General features: G+C 36.7%; 2 protein-coding genes across 4 annotated transcripts; one reads left to right on the top strand and one right to left on the bottom strand.

Annotated features, from left to right (window-relative positions):
* The first annotated feature begins 4,774 nt into the window (after positions 1 to 4,774).
* On the top strand, positions 4,775 to 9,397 carry LOC118056212 (probable LRR receptor-like serine/threonine-protein kinase At2g16250). 2 transcript variants are annotated; one of them, XM_035068366.2, is made up of 5 exons: positions 4,775 to 4,955; positions 5,050 to 7,134; positions 7,712 to 7,840; positions 8,133 to 8,161; positions 8,354 to 9,397. In XM_035068366.2, exons 2-5 carry the CDS (start codon positions 5,204 to 5,206, stop codon positions 8,932 to 8,934), a joined length of 2,670 nt encoding a protein of 889 aa, XP_034924257.1. In that variant the 5' UTR covers positions 4,775 to 4,955; positions 5,050 to 5,203; the 3' UTR covers positions 8,935 to 9,397. The 2 variants fall into 2 exon arrangements, with proteins under 2 accessions (XP_034924257.1, XP_034924256.1); XM_035068365.2 differs by having other exon boundaries at positions 4,776 to 4,955; positions 5,073 to 7,134.
* An 8,247-nt stretch (positions 9,398 to 17,644) lies between these two features.
* On the bottom strand, positions 17,645 to 19,584 carry LOC118056210 (uncharacterized). 2 transcript variants are annotated; one of them, XM_035068364.2, is made up of 3 exons: positions 19,056 to 19,584; positions 18,237 to 18,491; positions 17,645 to 18,155 (listed from the first exon to the last, which is right to left on the bottom strand). In XM_035068364.2, exons 1-3 carry the CDS (start codon positions 19,432 to 19,434, stop codon positions 17,863 to 17,865), a joined length of 927 nt encoding a protein of 308 aa, XP_034924255.1. In that variant the 5' UTR covers positions 19,435 to 19,584; the 3' UTR covers positions 17,645 to 17,862. The 2 variants fall into 2 exon arrangements, with proteins under 2 accessions (XP_034924255.1, XP_034924254.1); XM_035068363.2 differs by having other exon boundaries at positions 17,645 to 18,491; positions 19,056 to 19,575.
* Between the last annotated feature and the right edge of the window lie 2,596 nt (positions 19,585 to 22,180).

Below are 22,180 nucleotides of genomic sequence, written 5' to 3'. Positions count from 1 at the left end.
AACTGTCTTATTACCAATTTGACGTCTCAGCAGACACATGTTGTTGAATGGCCACCTTGGAAACGTAGCTTTCTCCTTTCTCTGCTTTGCTTTTAACCATACACATGACTGCATCAGCATCATTCTCGTAAAACCGGTCCAATTTCAATCGAGTTTTGTATAGAATATTAAGGGTGTGTTTGGAACATAGTTCAAATCATGTGATATTAAAAAAAAAATTAAAAAATTATCAATTGAGTTTTATACAGAATATTAAGGTCGTGTTTGGAAAATGGTTAATATTGTGTTTTTTAAAAAATTATTTTTTTATATTTTCAAATTATTTTGATATATTAATTTTTAAAAATAAAAAAAATATTATTTTCATATATTTTTAAACAAATAATATTTTAAACTGCAACCAACATTATAATTTCAAATATACTCTAACTCAATTTAATATAATCCGTCCATGATTCAGTCCCATTTAAATCAAATTTTATGCTAGATTATATAATGATTAACCTGACATGTTAACTTGTAATTATATTAATCCATCAAAACTTAATTAAAAACTTTATTTAACTTTAATAATAAAAATAAATTAATCTACCTTGACATGATCCATTCATGATGTGTGTATTATAAACAGGTCGGGTTTTTTTAACTATGACAAGGAGGTCACCTTCATCATTATCGGCATCAGTTTATGTCCTGTAATGTCATTTGCAACCTTTAATTTCTTGGAAAGTAGCTTTAGATTCGGGCTATGTCACCTACAACGAAAAGCATATAGTATCGTTTTCCGTAGCGGGGAGGCCATTGTTCCTTGCTCGGGATTTGATGGGCTACCCGATTTTATTTTTATCCAAGTCCTCTCCTTGTCGTGTGTGTGAGCTTAACTTTTATCCCTTAATTTAATCATTTAATTTAAGCAAGGATTTTATTTCTTTTCAGTTCGATACAGCACATCAGGTCACTTTTGTCTCATCGTGTGACTTCCACAACTTTACGTGGTCATCCTATCCCATCAAATTGAAAAAAAATAAATAAAAAACTAGGCAAAAGAAGAAAAATCATAGAGGATAGTCATAGGATGTTGTGTGGTCTAATATTTAATCATATTTTATAGAATTTATGAATCCCATGCATTCAGTTAAAAAAAACTAATGCATTTCCATGTCATGGTAAGGAAAAATATATAAATATAAGAAAAAAACTTATCAGTTAGTATTTATAAATATATAACTGATTTTAGGTTTAGGCTATGAAATGGGTGTATAAATTCATACGTTAATTTAAAATAATATTATTTTAGGTTTTTTTAACTTGAAATAAATCTAAATTAAATTTAGTTATTTTTGTTCTGGTTTGCTTGATTAGGCAATGAATTAACCGAGTTTAATAAAGTTGATATAAAACAATCAAATCCCTGAGTAATAGAACAAATAAATTTAATTGCAATGGTAAAAAGTTAAAAAAAAATAGAGATCAATTAAAATAGTTACCCCTTCCCTTTTTAGTTAAAAAAATGGCATGATGGGGTAAAAAACCAAGAGGTTAGATAACAGAGGAGGGCAACTTCTACAAGGAGCAGCCATGACAAGATGAGAAACGCGGAAACGTACCTGTAGAGGGGACCACGATGTTTAACGTGTTGGAAATTGCCACGTCCGTCACCATCCAAGTGTTAGTGTTGATATGATGGCCATTTCGTCAAATCATCTTCTCTTCTTATAGCTACTGTTCTCGTCGGCCGATTGTTTGCCGGAAGTTTTTTTTAAAAAATGGTTTTCATGAAAAATGGTATTATAAAAAATAAAAATAAAAATAAATTTTATAATATTTTAATTTCATAAAAAATAATTTTTAAAAAAAATAAGAATCAAATATGATAAATAAAAAAATTGAAATAGGATAAAAAAATACAATTTTATAAATTATTTCAAATAAAATAAATATCAGTTAAAAATAAAAAATGAGGGCCGGATATGATAGATAATAAAATTCAAATTATTTCAAATTATAAAAAAATAATAATAAGGATCGGATATGATAGATAAAAATTTCAATTAAAAAAAATAAAAACAAACAAATAACAATCAAAAGAATAACGACTAGAATTTGTATAAAATCAAATCAAATTAAATTTTAAGGCATGAAATCAAAATAAAAAAGATTTAAAATAAAATATATAACAATCAAAAGATCGGGACCAAACATAATATAATTAACAAATAATATGATATTTTAAAATTTTTTATAATTTCTAAAAAGTATTTTTTAAAAAAATTAAAATAATATTTTTTTAGAAACCAAATCAAATTAAAAATATTTTTTATTTATTAATTTTTTTAATAGAAAACAAATACATAAAAGTTGAGGAAGTGGCTTCCAAGAAACCACTTCCCATAAAACAACAGAAATTTTTAATTTCTGATAAAAAATTTTGACCACTCTCTCAGTCTCCTCCTTCTCTCATTTAAATAGTAATTATATTATTTTTTTTCTATTACTATTTAAAAATTCATGTCATAAAAAGATTCAATAAAAAAAATCAGCATCAATAAGAAATCCAGTACTCGTTCAAAACACAGTTGAACGATATAACAACTATTTTTAGCAGAAAAGTCAGGCTAAAATTCACCAAACACACCCAATAAAAAGCTCGGTATCCTTGGTGGAATAATTACGGCAATGAAAATATATATGGAAATTAATATTAAAATCAAGTGTTAGACCCATTTTTTAAGATTTATTTCACATAATATTATAACCACCATAATCCTTTACGACCAAATATTATTAGCATAAAAATAAAATAAATACATTATATATAGAGTTCTTTTATAAACATAGCTGACCATGAAACCTGAAATTGGTCAACGAACCAAACCTAGCCGACCACCACCTCTTCTAGTTTCACCTTGGCCAAGTGGGTTCACCCAAAACCAAATTCGAGCTTTTCTCTATAGCTCAATTGAAAACCAACCATATATAAAAAAAAACATAATTTTAAAATCTAAATTAGGATAAGGCTCAAATTATGTATCAAGAGAGTTGATCTGGATCAACTTAGGTTTTATTTAAAATAAAAACAATATTATTTTAACCAAGTTTTTTTTTAAAAAAAATTAATTAATTAATAATCGAGTTTTGATGAAATCAAATCCTGATATATTAAGTCACAAGATCAATCATGCTCATAGCAAACACTTCTTTTTTCTTCAATTTAGATCACTTCAGATTATAAAACTATACCTGAAAGGTAATATTATGCCAACAAGTTTCACTAAAAGCAATCCTTGGACATAAGCAAAGGGTTGCAAATTTTCTTTGCTTGTATGGTTGACTAAAAAGACTTAAAAGAAGACTAAAAAGACTTAAAAGAATATGTCCTATGATATTTTCTTCCTCTCATTTAATCTTTCCTTTTCAGCTTATTTATTTTGTGTTTAGTCAAATTTGATTTTATTATAATAAAAAAAAAACTATGAATATGTTTTTTATCACGCTAAATTTATGAATAGTGATATAATCTCACTATTTTAATTTAGATTTTAAAAAATCAAATCAAATCAAATAAATTTTTTACCTATATATAGAAATGTGGTACAAGTAATTCTTCTAATTCAGTGTAAAAAAAATGTACAAAAAAGTAAAAAAACTCTTCAAGAAATTCTTGAAGTTGATAAATTCATTAGAAATTCATTTCGTACCATTGAATCTTCTCAAACCAGTGGAAAGGCAAGAGAGTAAATGAAGGCAAGCAGAAACAGAACCCGACGGTGGAGGGCACCAGGCACACCCTCTCTTGTCATTAAAGTCTGCCTATCCTCTCATAAAACCCCGTGCCGTGCCGTGCCAAGGGCACATCTATCGAACAAGGATTTATTGTTTTTATTCTATTTCAAAATCAAATGATCGGTCAGAAATCAGAATAAAGGATTGCTTTATTATTATTTTTAATTAAAATTTAGTTTTAATCAATAACACTGGTTAATATCAAACCGTTTTAAATATATGTAGTGCAATACACTGTTGAGAAATATTTTTTATTTAAAATATTTCTTTATGTTTTTTCAAATATAACACACCCAGACAAAGTTTCATAAAATATGTTTTTTCTTCATCTTCAACTATAAAATTCGAATAATAACTTAATAATAATGTAAATCATCTTATCCTTCATGTTTTTTTTATCCTTCCACACATGGTTTTAAAACTAGCATAATCCGGCGGGTCGATCCGGGACTGAAACCAAGACGAGTTGAAGAAAAAATAGAAAAAATCATGACTCGGTATGACCCGACGGGTTAACCTGGTGACCTAGTTGACTTGGAAAACAACCCGTTGACTTTTATTTTTTTACTAAAACGACATCGTTTTGATTTTTTTAAAATAGAAATTGACTCGGACGACCCGCTAACCCTGTTAAAACTCGAAACCGAACCTTAAACCAAACCGTATTTAAAAATTATACTTCTACATTAATATTAATTTAAATATTTTAAAGCTCTTTTTCTCTCATATCACTACTAACTTAAATTATTATATATTTGTAAAGGTTATATATGTGTGATGGTGATTGCTTTTTAAAATATTATTTTAATTAAAAATATATTAAAATAATATTTTTTATTTTTTAAAAAAAAATTATTCTTAATATTATCATATTAAAAAAAATACAAAAAATAAAAAATTTAGAAAAGAAAAATAATTAAAAAAAAAAGATTTAGAACACAATACTAAACTGCCGCTAAAAATCTATAAAAGGGATTTATTTTTCAGATTCCATGACTACTCGCAGTCAAACACTGTTAGAACCTCAGCCTTCAGTTTCGGCAGCCTCATCACAGTATAATTTTATTCAAAAAGAAAGAAAAGAAAAGTCTGGCTGGCTGGCTAAACTCAATTAAAACACAGAAGAATAGCAGCAGAAGCATCGAAGGCAGAATCAAAGCTCGTGATTTGAGGTAAAGAAGACTGCTACAAAGAACATGAACACATTTAAAGCTGTATTCTTTTCATTTTTGGTTTCTCTTTCATTTCACTCGAGATAATAATCAGGGGCTGAACGTGTTAATGCACAGAGAGAAGAGAGGAAAAGAAAAGAAGAAGGCAGTAGTCAACACCAGCACCACTTCTTCAACAAGAAGATGAGCCACCATAGACGATAATAGACTGCAACTTTACATTATAAGAAGAAGAAGAAGAAGAAGCCATGAAAGAGCTTCTTTTAGTTACAATCCTGGTCTTGTTTCACTGCACGTTGGGTCAGCAAGGTTTCTTGAAGTCAAGAAATGAACTGTCAGCTTTGCTTGATCTCCGGTCATCGTTGGGGATTAGGAGCACAGACTGGCCAATAAAATCCGGCCCCTGCAAGCACTGGACAGGAATCCAATGCAGAGACGGGCGGGTCATTGGGATCAATATATCCGGGCTTAAGCGGACCCGGGTCGGCCTTTTGAACCCCAGTTTCAGTGTTGATTCTTTGGTTAATTGTACTTTCTTGGAGTCTTTTAATGCTTCAGGGTTTTCACTTCCTGGTTCGATACCGAAGTGGTTTGGTTACCGGCTTGGTTCTTTGAAGGTCTTGGATCTCCAGTCTAGTTCAGTCACCGGTCCGATTCCTGCTTCCCTTGGTAATTTAACTAGACTCAAAACTTTATATCTAGGCAGTAATGATCTTGCTGGTAGTCTACCTGCTGCATTGGGGCAGTTAATGCAGCTATCAGGTCTTGATCTTTCAAGGAATTCACTTACTGGGCAGCTACCTAGTGAATTTGGGTTGCTTAGGAATCTATCAAAACTTGACCTTTCTTGCAATTATTTTTCTGGGTCCATACCATCTACTTTTGGTAGTATTTCTAGTCTGAAAATCTTGAATTTGTCTAATAATAGTCTTATGGGTTCGGTGCCTGTTGAATTGGGTAATCTTTCTAACTTGGTTGAGCTTAATCTTGGCATGAATGGGTTATCCGGGTTGTTGCCTGTAGAACTTATGCGGTTGAGGAATTTGGAAGTGTTGGTGTTGAGGGATAATCGATTGGAGGGTAGATTACCGGATGGTCTGTTTTCGAGTCTCGGAAAATTGAGAGTTTTGGAGTTGAGAGAGAATAAATTTGATGGTGCTCTTCCTGATGCATTGTGGTCGTCGCAGAATTTGCAGGTTCTTGATGTTTCTGCTAATAATTTTACAGCTGATTTGACGAATTCTAGTCTCAAGGGTCATGCCAGTGGTGCTGTGTTTAATCTTTCCAACAATAAGTTATATGGAACTCCGGCTTGTTTATCTGAGAACTGTACTTCCATTGATTTGTCGGGTAATTATTTCCAAGGAAAGGTTACTATTAGCAGTCCAAGAGATGGTAGCCTTGACATGAACTGCCTACAGACAGTGCCTTATCAGAGGAGCTTGGAAGACTGTAGTTTGTTTTATGCTGAGAGAGGCTTAACTTTCGATTATTTTGGAAATCCAGAGCCAATTTCTGCCCCAAAGAAACGCAAACGATGGATATACATTTTGGTGGGATTGCTTGGTGGAGTTGGTTTCATTACGATTTTGGTACTGGTGATTGTGGTGGTCCTTAGGAAGTTTAGTAATTTTGGTACTGGAGTTAATACCATTACAAATGAAAGAGGAAGTGCAGATGTGGGGCGTGTTCCAGATGGAGATAGCCCACCACTTCCCAAGGATCCTACTAGCGCATCTAGTCTGAGAGACTCATTCACATATGAACAGTTACTCGGTCTGACTAGTGAATTTAGTGAAAGAAATCTCATCAGACATGGTCACTCTGGAGATCTCTACCAGGGTTTTTTGGAAGGAGGAATTCCTATCGTTGTCAAAAGGATCAATTTGCATAGCTTGAAACAGGATTCCTGCATGATGGAATTAGAATTTTTCAGCAAGCATTCACATGCACGTTTAGTCCCTCTTTTGGGACATTGTTTGGAGAACGAAAATCACAAGCTTTTGGTGTACAAATACATGCCAAATAGGGACTTGGCTGAGTCTTTGTACAGGGTAACCAATTTTGAAGACGATGGTTTGCAGTCCCTGGATTGGATTACAAGATTGAAAATTGCTACAGGAGCTGCTGAAGGTCTCTCTTACCTGCACCACGAGTGCAACCCTCCCCTTGTCCATAGGTACTTATACTTGCTTTTGAATAGCCTCACTCTCCATATTTTCTGGGATACTTTTTCTGATTATGGTGATCTTATTCGTGTAGTTTATTTAAACATGAATTAGAATTATAATGCCCTATGAGAATGGAGAAGCTCACGCTTTGCACATTCAGTATTCAGTATGGAATCATCCTGGTCTAGGATGGTATTCTCAATCACCTATTTATTGCTAATTAGTATTGCTGTTTCTGCTGTTTAAATTCACATGAGACTGGAATGAATGTTGCAATGCTCAAGTGTAAAGAAGCTGAATTGCAACCTGTCTTTTGCCCTTGGGTACTAGCCCAAGAGACCAAGGCACAGGGTGTGGCTAAGCAGGATGTAGATTCAAATTTTGATGAGAACGTTTGACTTGGGATGATGTTTCTGCAGATTATAGCAGCACTTCCCAAGTGCTTTGAGACTGTCTCCTTTATCATCTTCTTTTTTTAAACTATGAACTAGTAATGTAGCATGCATGACATTTCTATCTTTGTGATGGAGAATTTCCAGTCATTTCTAAATTCTCAAATGCAATTTTACCTTTTGGTGTTTGAAGAGATGTTCAAGCGAGCAGTATCCTTCTTGATGATAAGTTTGAGGTTCGACTCGGAAGTTTGAGTAGGGTTCGTGTCCAGGAAGGGGATTTGCATCAAAGTGTTCTCACAAGGTTCTTGCGGAAGTCCCAGTAAGTGTTGTAGCTATTAATTTATTTGGGCATTTTGAAGTGAATTCACCTATTTGATTTGCTGAATGATTTGACCCAGCCATAATCTGTTGTCATTAGCTATGTTATGCAATACTCCAGATTAACATGGCTAGCAACAACACATCATCGCTGGTTTTGCCATTAGGGTAGTTGGTCCACTCCCTGTGTGTCTGGCATCATCATTGTCCTTGAGCATAAATAATTACCTCTTGGTTCATTTTTATTATCCTTTGTTGAAGATCTAATAACAATTCTTCGTGCCCATGTGCAGATCCTCTGTCTCTGATCCAGGGACTTCTGGTACGTTGAACTCTCTCACAAGTGAACTTCTTCATCTTTTAAACTACGTATAATTCACAAAGAATTCGTTCATATCTAGCATATTGCCAATTGTAGCTTTCCTTTTCTCCAACAACTTTGAGTGTTACTACAAGTGTCAGTTTGGAAAACAAAATTAAGTAAATCCTGATATATCTCTTTGATAATGGGCAGGCTCATCTCCGGCAACTTGTGCTCATGATGTGTATTGTTTTGGCATGGTCTTGCTTGAGCTCGTTACAGGCAAGCTTGGCATAAGCAAATCAGATGATGCCACCACAAGGGAGTGGTTAGAACACACGCTGGCGCAGATCAGTGTATATGACAGGGAGCCGGTGGCAAAGATTGTTGACCCATCTATGATCGTTGATGAAGATTTATTGGAAGAGGTATGGGCAATGGCCATCGTGGCTAGGTCATGCCTTAATTCCAAACCTTCTAAACGCCCTCCAATGAAATATGTCCTCAAAGCATTGGAAAACCCCCTGAAAGTGGTAAGAGATGACATTTATAGCTCGGGAAGGCTGAGAACAACTTCATCTAGGAGATCTTGGAGTGCTGCTTTTTTTGGTAGCTGGAGACATAGCCCAGATAATGCCTCAGCTCTGGGCCATGCTAATACAAAGCAGCCAGGGAGAGCAGGATCTCGAGGCAGCAGTGGGATTGAGCATTCATCTTCTAATAAAAGGTTATCCAGCGAAATCTTTCCTGAACCACTTGAAATGCAAGAGATGGAGAGGCTAGATGAGCATTAGATGACCTGTTGTGGAGTTTGCAATTGTTCATATGTTGTGTGGGTTCCACATCCGAGTGCTCAACAGCATCCTCTGATCCATCTTTGATGGGATTTCATCAAAAATCAATGCAAGCAAATGGTGTTTATAATCCGATGTGCTGTGAATGATGAAACATTCCCGCAATGAGGCTAACACTGTCAAGACAGAATGAAAATGGTTGATAGTAAAGGAATGTTAGGAATACTTTTAGGGTTTGTAAGCTTGTCAGTTTCTGTTTGGAGTGCAGGTAAACTGGATGACTTTTGTGGAACTATGATAATTCTGTGTCTTGATGGCATATTGTTGTTGAGTATTGCTTAGGATGTTTTTTCCTGGCGTGTTGTAATGGTTATGTAGATGTAGTTAGTCCTTGTAAATTTCAATTGCTTTTTATGATAGTGATAAACTCAACATCAATTAAAGATGTTTTTGTGTTGTTCTATGTCAAGCTATCTGATTTGTGATCCTGTGTTTTCAATATATATTTTTTGGGATGTCTGAGCAGTTCATCAGAAATAAAACTTGTATGGTGATATCGTCATGGTGCGGGCATTAATTGTTGAAAGATTCCCGCAATGAGGCGAACACTGTCGAGACAGGATTAAAATGGTTGATACTGAAGGAATGTTAGGAATACTTTTAGGGTTTGTAAGCTTGTCAATTTCGGACACAAGCTGCTAGTTGTCTCTGTAATTGATTCTCTCATAGCTCCTGAGTGTGGAATACATGGATATAAAAGATGAGGTGTGTCTCTCAGTGTTATCAGGTTTTCTGTGGTGGTTACCTTGATTTCAAACCATGTGAGTCAGAAACCATGTGAGTCAGTTTCAAGCAAACTATTTATGTGATTTTTATAAACATGTTTTTATAAAAATTCATTTTTTTTTGTTTGGTGAGAATTTAAAGTGAACTTTTGTTTTGTATTTTATTGGTTAGTAGGGTTTAAATTTTAATCTGAGGGTTTCGAAAAATAAGTTTTAAAACGAATGATTATGTAATATTAACCAATCATGTGTTTGTCTCCTTGTTTAGATTATCTATAACATCTAGGGTTTTTGTCAATTCAATCTTTTTCTGGCTTTTTCTTTCATCCTAATTAATGTATTTGTATTTACTATCTTGTGATATTAACCGATCATGTGTTTCTATCCTCGTTTAGGGTGATGAGAAACCAACAAGGATTATAAAAAAATATAGTTGAGTAAGAAATGTACTAAAAAACCTAAAACGAAGAACATATAATTAATCGATGCTGAAAAATATAGCCAATTAGAAATGGTATATGTCATAACCCAATTCAGGATTATTACTCAAAATTCATTTTTCAAAATAAAAATTAAAAAAATAAAATAAAGATGAGGTGTGTAGAAGACATTTAAGAACAAATCGGAAAAGAAAACAAAGGGGATACTCAAGGTAAAGGAAAATTTTAGCCCAGCATTTCTAAAAAGAAAGCAGCATAAAGCAGTTCTGGGTACTATGATATTGAAAGGACTTAGATCTTACTTGATGTGCAAAGCGAGAGTTTCGATAGCCAGTATTCATGAGTTGTCCCCAGACCTTGTGAAACTATAAATTAACCTATGAAGTCAAAAATCAAATATAACGTTCTCGTTGAGCCTGTTGGTGCTTGATTATTACTCCATCCCTTTGGTTTAGATTGATATAATCGTTTGTGTCAGCACAAAGTAAATCTGTCATCAAAGCTTAAGAAATTTCAAGAACTACCTTGTTTGAGTTCCTTTGTTCCCAAAGCAGTTTGACCTCTCTCTCAAGCTCTGTCTGGAACAATAAGCAATGTTCTCCAACCTGCTCAGAGAGGCATAAAGGGCAGGAAAATCACAAAAACCGACACAGAAATACACGACAGAAACCGACACAGGATGGGAGGTCATCGAGTGCTCTAGCAATTGATATGTAAAGTAAGTAATGGTATTTGATACATTGCATTCTTATCTCTGCAATGCAGGAATTGTATACAAGAAAAGAAAGAACCATATCAGGTAATATGCAGTATAAAAGGCTATATTTTAACTTGGGGCAGTTTTGGGAACAACCTTGACTGGTTCTCATGGGAAGGGAAAACTATTAAAAGAAAATATGATAGAAAAAGAATAAATGGACAAAGTCATTTACAGCATAAGTAAATGGTTGTTTAAAATTATTAAAACTGTTTGATTATGTGTAAGTAGAGTATAAGTGACATGATTTGGAATTGTTCTTGATGTATATGAATGAAATTATAAAATATATATGGATATAAATTGACTTCATAATCATTTTCATATGAAAATAATTTGTGGTAGTATTAGTAGAAGAATGATGTTCTATTGGCAATGATGATGACCGCGTGTTGGACATGATTGCCAATAATATTTATTGTTCGACAAAAATAGAAGAATTGGAGCTAAGATTTAAAGTTATGTGAGGAGAATTCACTTCAAACATGAGTATATAAAATGAAACGAAATATAATAGTATTATAATCATGCGACGTAATGTATAGAAACTCAACACTGCAATCTTGATGTAATGTAACTTAACTTTTCTTATTCATTTGTGTTAACATTTATACAGTCTAGGTAATTGCAGAATTCAAATGTTTGTAACTGAAGGATAATTACAGAATTCAAATATTTGTAACTGAAGGATAATTACAATCAAGAATTGATAACAATAATTCAAACTGATCCTATGATCCCGGAGAGCACACAATCTGGCATTTATCTTAGTAACAGTTGTGATTGACTTGGCAGGAGTTTAACATCATCAGGTTCCTTGATACGCCCCCGCAAGAACGGGCTACCATCGGAGAGGCCGATCTTGTCACATAAGTATTCTGTTCTTTGCCGAGAGAGAGGTTTCGTGAGCAGATCTGCTAGCTGATCAGTGGTGTGTACATGTTGAACATTAATAATATTTTTTGCAACCAGATCCCTTACAAAGTGAATATCAATTTGTATGTGTTTCATCCTAGAGTGCTGGACAGGATTGAAACTTAAGTGTGTTGCCCCTAAATTATCACATAAGAGCAAAGGTGATTGTGATGAGAAAACTTAAGTTCTTGAAGTAGAGAGAGTACCCACACACTCTCAGCAGCAGCTGTTGCCAAGGCCCTATACTCAGCTTCAGTTGATGAACGGGCGATAGCACGTTGCTTTTTTGAACTCCAGGAAATAGGTGTCTGACCAAGAAATAGCATATAAGCTGAAGTTGATTTTCTGTCATCTAGATTCCCAGCCCAATCAGCATCCGAGAAACAAGTTAGTGTTCTGCTTGAAGCTTTGCTGATGTTAACTCCATGGAATATTGTGTTCTTCAGATAACGCAACAGTCTCTTTGTTGCTGTCCAATGAGTCTGCTTAGGATGATGCATAAACTGTGAGAGTTTATTGACAGCAAAGCTGATGTCAGGTCGAGTGAGGGACAGGTATTGCAAAGATCCAATAACTTTGCAATATTCGGTAGAGTCAACAGATGCAGAACCATCATCAAGCTGTAAAGAAACCGAGGATGAGAGAGGCGTGGAAACATCTCTAGCACCATCCATACTAGTTTTGGCAAGCAAATCTCGGATATACTTGTGTTGAGACAGAAATAAACCAGCTGCAGTAGGGATAACCTCGACACCCAGAAAGAAATGCAGGGACCCCAGGTCTTTGATGGAAAATTTCCTGCCAAGGTGATCAACAATGCTTGCAACAAAATCTGTGTTATTGCCGGTGATAATTAGATCATCAACATATACTAAGCAATAGGCAAGAGTAGAACCATCATGGAACACGAATAGAGAGGAGTCTGATTTAGAATTGAGAAAACCAAAATCTGTTAAGGCTTGTGTAAGGGCAGCAAACCAGGCACGAGGGGCCTGTTTTAGGCCATAGATAGCCTTGGTGAGGCTGCAAACATAATCAGGATGATCAGAATTTTTGAAGCCAGGGGGCTGTTTCATATAAACTGTTTCAGTGAGATGACCATGAAGGAATGCATTATTAACATCCAATTGGCGCAAAGACCAGCCCTGCATAACAGCAATGGTCAAGACAGTGCGTATGGTAACTGACTTAACAACAGGACTAAACGTTTCTTTGTAATCTAGTCCGGGTCGCTGATTAAATCCTTTTGCTACCAGTCTAGCTTTAAAACCGATCAACAGACCCATTAGCATGCCTCTTCACCCGAAATACCCATTTACACCCAATAATATTGCAACCAGTAGGAGGAGGCACCAATTGCCAGGTATTATGACGCATCAATGCAGTTAATTCGGAGGACATAGCCTCACGCCATCTAGAATCAGTAAGAGCAGCAGCAACATTCAAGGGTTCTAAGGAGGATGGAATGGGATGCTTGGTAACAAGAAATGATTTTTTTGGTCTATAAATATCATTCATGGACCTAGTAGTCATATTATGCATTCTTTCAGTAGGTTGTGCAGGAACAATTGAATGAGGTAATTCAAGGGAAGGACTGGAATTTGAAAGCAGAGGAGAATTTGAATTACTTACCTGGAGAAGAGACGGTGCAGAGGACGACCCACGCTCAGACGATTGCAAGACGATGGTACCCATATCCAAAGAAGTGCTGGGACGAGGAGACTCAAACTGAAGTGTGGTTAAGGTGATGGGCACAGAAGAACTTTGCTCAATTAATTGAGAAGACGAAGACGGGCTGTGATGATCGAACTGATGAAAGGGGAAAGTGCTTTCATGAAAAATGACGTGGCGTGAAGTGTAAATTCTGTTTGTTGACCGTTCAAGACACAGATAGGCATTTTGGGATAAGCTGTAACCCACGAAGACGCATGACGTGGCTTTCGGTTCAAGTTTGTGTCTATTGTACGGACGGGTTAAAGGGTAACAGAGGCAACCGAAATGTTTTAGTTTGAGATAATTGGGTTGCTGATTGAATAATTTTTCAAATGGAGATTGATTATTCAGGATGGCTGTGGGCATGCGATTTATAAGATAGGCAGCAGTTTGAAATGCGTAGGGCCAATAATCAAGGGGCATGTGAGCATCAGTGAGCAAGGTAAGACCAGTTTCAACGAGATGACGATGTCGTCTTTCAGACAAACCATTTTGTTGAGGGGTGTGAGGGGCAGTAGTATAGTGACTAATGCCATGAACAGAAAGATAATTTTTGAGACCAATATATTCCCCTCCATTATCAGAATAAAGGCTTTTGATTTTTGTGTTGAAACGTTTTTCCACAAGATTGCGAAATTGAGGAAAAATAGTTTGAACATTTGATTTCTGAGTCATGGGATAAATCCAAATGTATTTAGTATAATGGTCAACAAAAATAACATAATATTTAAATCCATTAACGCCAAGATCATGGGATGGGCCCCAAACATCCGTGTAAATCAGTTCAATAGGAGTAGTGCTGGTAAGACCATGAGTATTAAATGATTGACGATGAGCTTTGTTTTGAGAGCATGAAGTACATAAAGAGGAACTGCCAATTTTATTTGTGGGCAATGAAAAAGCATGAATGAGATGATTAACCAATTTAGGAGATGGATGACCAAGACGTTTGTGCCATCCATCAGAAGTTGTACGTTCATGAACATAGGCAATGAGATTTGTCTTGCTTGGTGGCAGATACTCTGGAAATGGATACACCCCATCTTTACATTCGCCTTTGAGTAGGAGCGCCCCCGTGATCCGATCCTTCACCAAAAAATAAGTAGGATGAAATTCAATGTAAACATTGTTATGTTTGGTAAAATGATGGACAGATATAAGATTTTTATGAATGGTTGGAACGCAAAGAGTGTCACGCAATTGAAAGACATGATTGGATGATTTTAGGGATAACGACCCAATATGAGAAACAGGCAAACCTGATCCATCCCCAATTACAACTTCATCAGTACCATCATATTCAGAGTTAATCGTCAAATTGGAGAGATCAGTGGTCATATTGTGAGATGCTGCAGAGTCAACTAGCCACTTTGGATTTTTTGATTGAGAAGAAGCTGCACAATTTGCGGAAAAATCAGTACCAGACATTTGGGAGCATTGTTTAGCGGTATGACCAAGTTGGTCACATAGTTGACACTTTGGTTTAAACCGTCTGTGGCCTGAATTAAAATACCCATTTCGGTGAGTTCCATTATGCCCACGTGGAGTGACAGAAGGGACCGAAGGTCGCCATTTAGACGATCTGGAATTTGAAGAAGACTGAGGGCTCCAGCGATTAGAATAATTGGCAGTGGGAACAAATGAATTTGTAGATTGGTGCTCCAGCCGCCGAAGATAATTTTCATGGCTAACAAGAAGATCATGAAGTTCTTCAAACTTCATAGATGTTTCCCGAGCACGAATGGGTGCTGCAATTTCTCTAAATTCAATACCCAATCCATTGAGTATGTAGAGAGTTAGGTCATCGTCTGAAACAGGGTGATCTATGACGGCGAGCTCATCAGCAATGACTTTAATACTCTGAAGAAATTCGGTAACTGGACGAGACCCACGTGTGCTCAAGGTCAAAGTTTCCTTAAGCTGCATCACACGCGTTCTGGATTTGCCAGCATACAACCGGGTAAGTGCTGTCCATGCCTCATTTGAAGTTTTGTAGGCAGAGAGAAGAGGGGTTATAGTGGTAGAAGTGGAGGCGAGAATAGCATGTAAGATAAGTTTATCTTGGCGAATCCAGTGGGAATTCGCGGTTTTAGATGCAGTGAGGTTTTGAGCATCAATAACAGGGCATTTGTTTATACCTGTTACAAAGTCAATAATATCATAGCCAATGAGCAGTGCTTCAAATTGAGCACGCCACTGAGGAAAGGTAGAAGGAGTGAGTTTTTCATTGATGGTTGTGGCAGCATTGATGGTGATAATGGGTGAAAGTGTTAAATCGGTGGAGGGTGTAGTGGAAGTTGTCATTTGCAGATGCAGTGAAAGAATTTGCAGGAAGCAGTGGAAGAAAGGTGGAAAGATAGTGGAAGAGATACTCGTTAGAGATTTTTTGGCTCTGATACCATATAGAAACTCAACACTGCAATCTTGATGTAATGCAACTTAACTTTTCTTATTCATTTGTGTTAACATTTATACAGTCTAGGTAATTGCAGAATTCAAATGTTTGTAACTGAAGGATAATTATTTGTAACTGAAGGATAATTACAATCAAGAATTGATAACAATAATTCAAACTGATCCTATGATCCCGGAGAGCACACAATCTGGCATTTATCTTAGTAACAGCTGTGATTGACTTGGCAGGAGTTTAACATCATCAGGTTCCTTGATATAATGGACTACTAAGTTAAAATGTGAAGTAAATCTTAAATATATTTGTATTTATAGGGTGCAAATATTTTAATGATTGTGCCAATATAATATAACAAGATAATAATAATAATAATACAACCGAAATCAATTGTCATAAGACAGGTCAATTGATAAATAACCAATGGTATAAAGGATGAGAACTTTAAATTGTCGAATATAAAAGTCGAATCATTGACAAGTATATGATATAATTTTTGTTTGTAAAATAGTGAGTCTTCATGATGTTTCTTTTTGCATAATAATATTGCCAATAAACATGCGGGTAGAAAAAAAAAATATTTATTGGATGACATGCTGGGTGTATAAAAATATATCCATATAAATCAGTGTGAAGGGTTTGAATAATCAATCAAATATAAATAGTAAAATTGTGAACGGTTAAGTTTACGAGTATTATATTTGTACATGTTTATAAATAAAAAATGATGCATAAATTAATTTTTTATTATCAAATTATAATTGATTTTAAATATTATGTATTCAATACCTATGAATTAGGAAGTAATTATAAACATTGTGTTTAAACGTAGTTCGATTCTTATATTCTAGCTTAATAAAGAAAGATCAAGGAATAGATTGTATTAATTTTGTATTCTATAAAAAAAAAAAAAGAATTACACTGATTTTCTTGAGTCGAAGGCTCAAGAAAGCTGTTTTACGTGTGGGGGTGTTTCAAACAACATGGTCAGAATGCAGTGAACAAAAATCCAAGATCACACGCTAAGAAAACAAAGATGAGAGGGCAACAACACGGAAGAATGCAGGTAAAAGCTTAGAGCGACACTTCAAAACAAACCTATAGCATACCCCAGCTGATGTGAAAGTATGAAAAGAAAAGGAGCAAGGACCCAGGCTGGGTAAAAAAAACCAAAAAATGGCCCACAAAGGACCAGAAAATTGAGCTAGAAATATCAATGAAGTGGGAAGGCAAATTGCTGCTCCCCTGAAGATATCTCCGAACACTCTGTTCATCTTTCTATTATCACGGCTGGAATAAATCAGTTTGGTTACGCATAGCTCCCTTTTATTTTGTCTGCTTTTTGCATCAGTTGTGGAGTTTACATACAGGGACAGGAAGATAAACCGATCATGCTTTCTATTGGTTTGATAACCTGCATCAGAATTGTTTCCATTTTTTGAGAATTTAGTAGACTCATGGTTATCTGTTCTTCTGTGAACTTGGTGACAAAATCGATGCCATGATGACCAAAGCTATAATGAAGGCCAATTATGAGCCTGTGGTTCAACATTTGTAAAGAACAAGTGGAAATTTCTGACTGTTTGGACCGGGACAGCCCCTTGTTTGCTGGGAATGTAGCTTGGTATGGGGATTGTCTCTACTGGAACTGTTAAAACCCTTAATATGCAGTGGAGTAGAAATTTAATCCTGAAATAAAGATCTGTGATGATTTCTTTTCCAGGGAATAAGAAAATGTATCCCAGTGTATGCTTTTGCATTCTTACAGAAGCAACATTCTTCAAATAACATACTTCAAATGCATTTTTGTATTCCGTAGGCAACACTAAAAGCAATGGTGGGTTACATATTCTCTTATAATCAGATGTGGCGGGCACCTATAATTCCTACATCATGACCAGACTGTATCTATTGGTTACTTTGACTGGGCAAACCAGAAGCCTCTACCAAATATAAGCGACAGCATGGTGTTCCATCATCCGGGTGGGTTTGCACTGACCTGGGCAAGCTGCGAAGCTTGTTGAACAGATTCAAAGGGTCGTTCATGAGTCCAAAATGAGCATCAGGATCACCAAGCTGTGAAAGCTTTACGTGAGAGAATCCTAGAGATGGAAGCAGATGATCGGGCCAATCACTGTAGAAGTGGAAGATGGAATTTGACAGTGTGGTCGATGGTTTGTTCATGAAATCCGCCAAGAGCACTGTGCGGGCAAGTGCACATTTATCAGCTATGATACTTAGTACTTGCGTGGCGTGGGAATGGGAGAGGTAGTAGAGGATACCTTCTAGTACCCAGACCGTGTTCTTCTCTGGCACAAACCCTGATATCTGAAGCTTTTCAAGCCAGTCATTGTTTCTAATGTCAGCTGCTACTCTGTTTAGGGATTTTGCTGTTATTCTTGGATGCAGGTGTTCATCTATTGTTTCCGTCGCGGCCTTTAGAAGAGTGGTTTTCACCTCCAAAACTTCAGGAAAATCAACCTCAAAGACGTCACTTTCCTTCAAGCAGCTTAGACGGTATGCCCTTGCATCCATTCCTAGAACATAACACGCTCAATGTCATGATGAAACTACAACATATAACAATAATGACTGCAACCGAACTTTGAATGATAAGTATACAGATTTGCTTTACTGATATGCATTTATCACTGTCAATCCACTTCAGTATTAGGGCCAGCTTAAGACAGAGCACTCATTTGAAGTGGAAGCTGCCCTGCTGAGAACTTTAAATGCAAGCGCTGTGATCATGCATCATGTTCTCGTATTCAATAATTGCTAAGAAAATTTTTTGTTCATGATATTGCAGTCTAATTTAGCATATACTACTTGCGGGATGGGATGTTGGAGGATTGTATGCCTCACAAACTCTGGTTGGGTATGTGCAGAGTAAGAACAACGCAGGTAGGGACCAGTAGTCTTGTCACATGGAAGTGTAAATAATGAGCTTTGCACAGTATTGTGCACAACTGCGGCTGCAGACTATTTGAGACATCACTTCTTGAGAAAGAAGCAAGATTTACAGCATCATCATCTTAAGCCGCATTGTTTATGTAAAATGGTCAAAGCATGTGAAGAATTGGGTTAAAGTGTTCACCAACCTGCGCCAAGGAGAACAACCTGTCCCTCGCCATTGAAGGAGCTCAGAGCAGCTTCAATTTTCGAATCAAACCAGAGTGTCCGAACTGCAAGGATCACCCCTGAAGTTTCCCGAGCATTTTTGAGGCGGTCATTCTTTATCTTCTCATGAAAGCTTTTGAGATATGTCTCTCCTGCTAGCAAGTCTGCAAAAGGGTCATGGATCACATGTTTCCACAGGGCTCTTCCAGCTGCTGTTTGGCATGCCGACCGTCGGAGAGAGTCCCACTCACTTTGGATTGTTGCGTGGAGTCCCTGAACTGTATCGGTATACAGCAAACGTGGGAGCTTGAGCTCTAGCCATTGCGGGTCCTCCTGCAAACCGTTTTCCTGGTCTGACATTTTACTTTTCTATGGAGAAAACTTGAAGACTAATAGAAGAGGAGGAGAGACAGAACGGGTGCAATATATAACAGAAGGGGTTTATATTATCAGGGAATTGTGGATAGGGATAAGAAAAGAGAGCCACACACTAACCAACGCTTGAGAATAGAGCTCAATCGTATCCAGGTTCTCTACCGCGATAAAAAGGAAGGCAAAAAAAAATGTAGTCCACCATTTCTTATGCATGGCCCTTCCCTTTCTGCTGTCCCTATCGCGTCGAAAACAGAAGCAATGAATATGGTCTGATCTCGCCAGCAAAGATCTATTACCAGACACACGTGAGTGGCTCTCAACTTTCAACTTGGGTCCTATTCCATTGCCCTAACAAGTACTTGGTGCTTGTCTTTTGATCACATGTTGCAGGCGTGAAAGGGCCAATCCAATTCCACGAGTGTCACAAAACAACTCTTGAGCAAGGTTCCTGTTCAGGATCACTTTTGCAATTGAATGGTTCTAAAGGAGACAAGGAGCCGTTTTTGAAACTCTTGAGCAGGAAAAGGATTGGGTAGAAAATCCCTCTTTTGCACGTTTAGTTCCCACACATTCTACCCTTTTGGACCATATTCATTTTTCACGTTTTTCAAGACAGAAGGCTCTCTTTTTTTTCCTTCAAGTTTTTATCCTTGATTTTAAAAACCATAAAACCGACCTTGCCTGCCTCCAAAATTCACTTATCAGTTCCCACTCTCTGATAAAGGAGCAAGCAAGAAGACACAGTAAGCATGAGAAAGAGATAGATGGCATCTAATAATAATAATAATAATAATAATAGTATAGGTGGCTTTAATTTGGTGGCCTCATGGCTGGCTTAACTCTTGCTCTCGTGTCCATGGGCCTTGTCGACCTTCAAGTCCTCATCAAGTTTGGCCTTCCTCAAGATGACATCCACACCGGTACTCTCCCTCGTATTAGTGTTTGGAGAGGTAGATTATGATTAAAGCGTTCGCCTTTTTTTATATGTTCTTAGTTTAGAAGTTGTCTGCTTGGCAATTTCAGAATGGATTCAATCTGGGTTTTAATGCTTATGGTTGTTTGATACAGATATTGCCACAAGCAGTTTGTAATCGTTATGGCTTGACTGTTGGAGCAGCAATGACGCCTCTTGCCCGTGTTCTTCTTTTGCTGTTCTTTCCAATTTCATATCCAGTTAGTAAGGTAAGGCAGATTCCTGATTCTGAGTCCACGATTAGGACAAGTTTTCTTGCCAGTGAGCTTTATTCTGTGCAGGTTGATTTGGCTACTGACAATTCGGTATGGATGTGAGGAACCAAATATTGCCATTGTTGGCTGTATTCAAAGCAAGAACTTCTTCTGTCTAGAAGTCTTAAAACTAATATAAGGTGCTGCTGAAATCATAAAATGGCCCCAGACAGCATTTGAACCCTAAATAAATAAAATGTAAAACCTAGCAAATGAATTGTTTGCTGGTTGAATTCACCTGGGGTGTGTGTGTGTGTGTTTTAACACTTCACAACTGTGATCAAACTTCAGGGGATTTGAACCCGCCAATGTCAGGCCCTGTTTACGGATCCTGGTACAGATCTTCCTTATATTGATGAGATGATAGTGATTCTCACAGTGGAATTTCATCTTCCATGACAAGCAATACTTCCAGACTCTACTGAACAATGCAGAGACGACGTCCATGAGCAAAATTTGAGATTGTTGCATATAGTTGTACTTTCAGAGACAAGTAACTGAAACTGCTTATATGATATTGTCATTCCCCAGGAAGCTGAGGCTGCTAATTAGGTCTTCAACTTTATCGTGCCAATCTCAATCTGCAAACGTTTTCTTGTGTCAGGAGGGGATATTGGGTGAAACTGATGAGCATGTCAATATCCACAACAGGTGAAGCGATCGAGTTTCTCTCCTTTTATTTGCTTCCGTTGCATCCATACATGAAATCTGCGAAGTAATGGAATTTCTCTGTGACAGGACGAAGGCTCTTTATCTCATTTTAGATCGGTTTATAAAAGATGAATTGGAACACCTTTGGCATCATCCATTTTGTTTCGAGCAAATTGAAGGGATGTCTTGATTTCTTGATTCACTGCACTATCCTTTAGCCACGATTGAGTCATCAACCAAGTAGCAATATCCCACATGAAATCCAAAGATGACTGGATCAAGATCAATACGCATGCGTCTCAAAACAACGCTCCCCAGTCGACTGCAGAGCCCTCCGCCACCGACGCCTCTGTCACAGGCACCGCATCCCCAACATCTCCGTTGTCCACGGGTCCAACACCAACCCTTTCCATCTCGAGTGGCGCTTCCTTAACCAGCTCACCAACCACGACCAACTAGAGATTTGTAGTTGTCTTCGTTGACATATTAACATCAGAACATGGATCAATCAAGATCCAAGGATATATTCAGGGATCAACTACCTACCTTGGAAGACATCAGAGGTCGACCTGCTGCAAGCAACCACAAAGATACATGTGCACAGCCGCTCCTTGTTCCATGAGCTTTATTGAATGACAGGATTCTTCTGCTCGAGATCAGAAAGTAATGTAAGAAACATCTACCAAAACAATGTCTCTAGTTTTCAAATAAATCGGAATTTTAGGTGCATCTCCAAATTCTGGCAAATACAATTTAACTCAACTGGGCTGGATTAACCTCCAAACTTGCAATCCTGGGTTGAGCCACTGGTCAAACCCAGTGCGTTTGAAGCTCCTATTAAAAATGTATTTAA

Source organism: Populus alba, chromosome 2, assembly GCF_005239225.2.
Source record: "Populus alba chromosome 2, ASM523922v2, whole genome shotgun sequence".
NCBI classification, from domain to species: domain Eukaryota; kingdom Viridiplantae; phylum Streptophyta; class Magnoliopsida; order Malpighiales; family Salicaceae; genus Populus; species Populus alba.
Note: the sequence above shows the minus strand (reverse complement) of the source record. Positions and strands in the feature narration are given on the sequence as shown.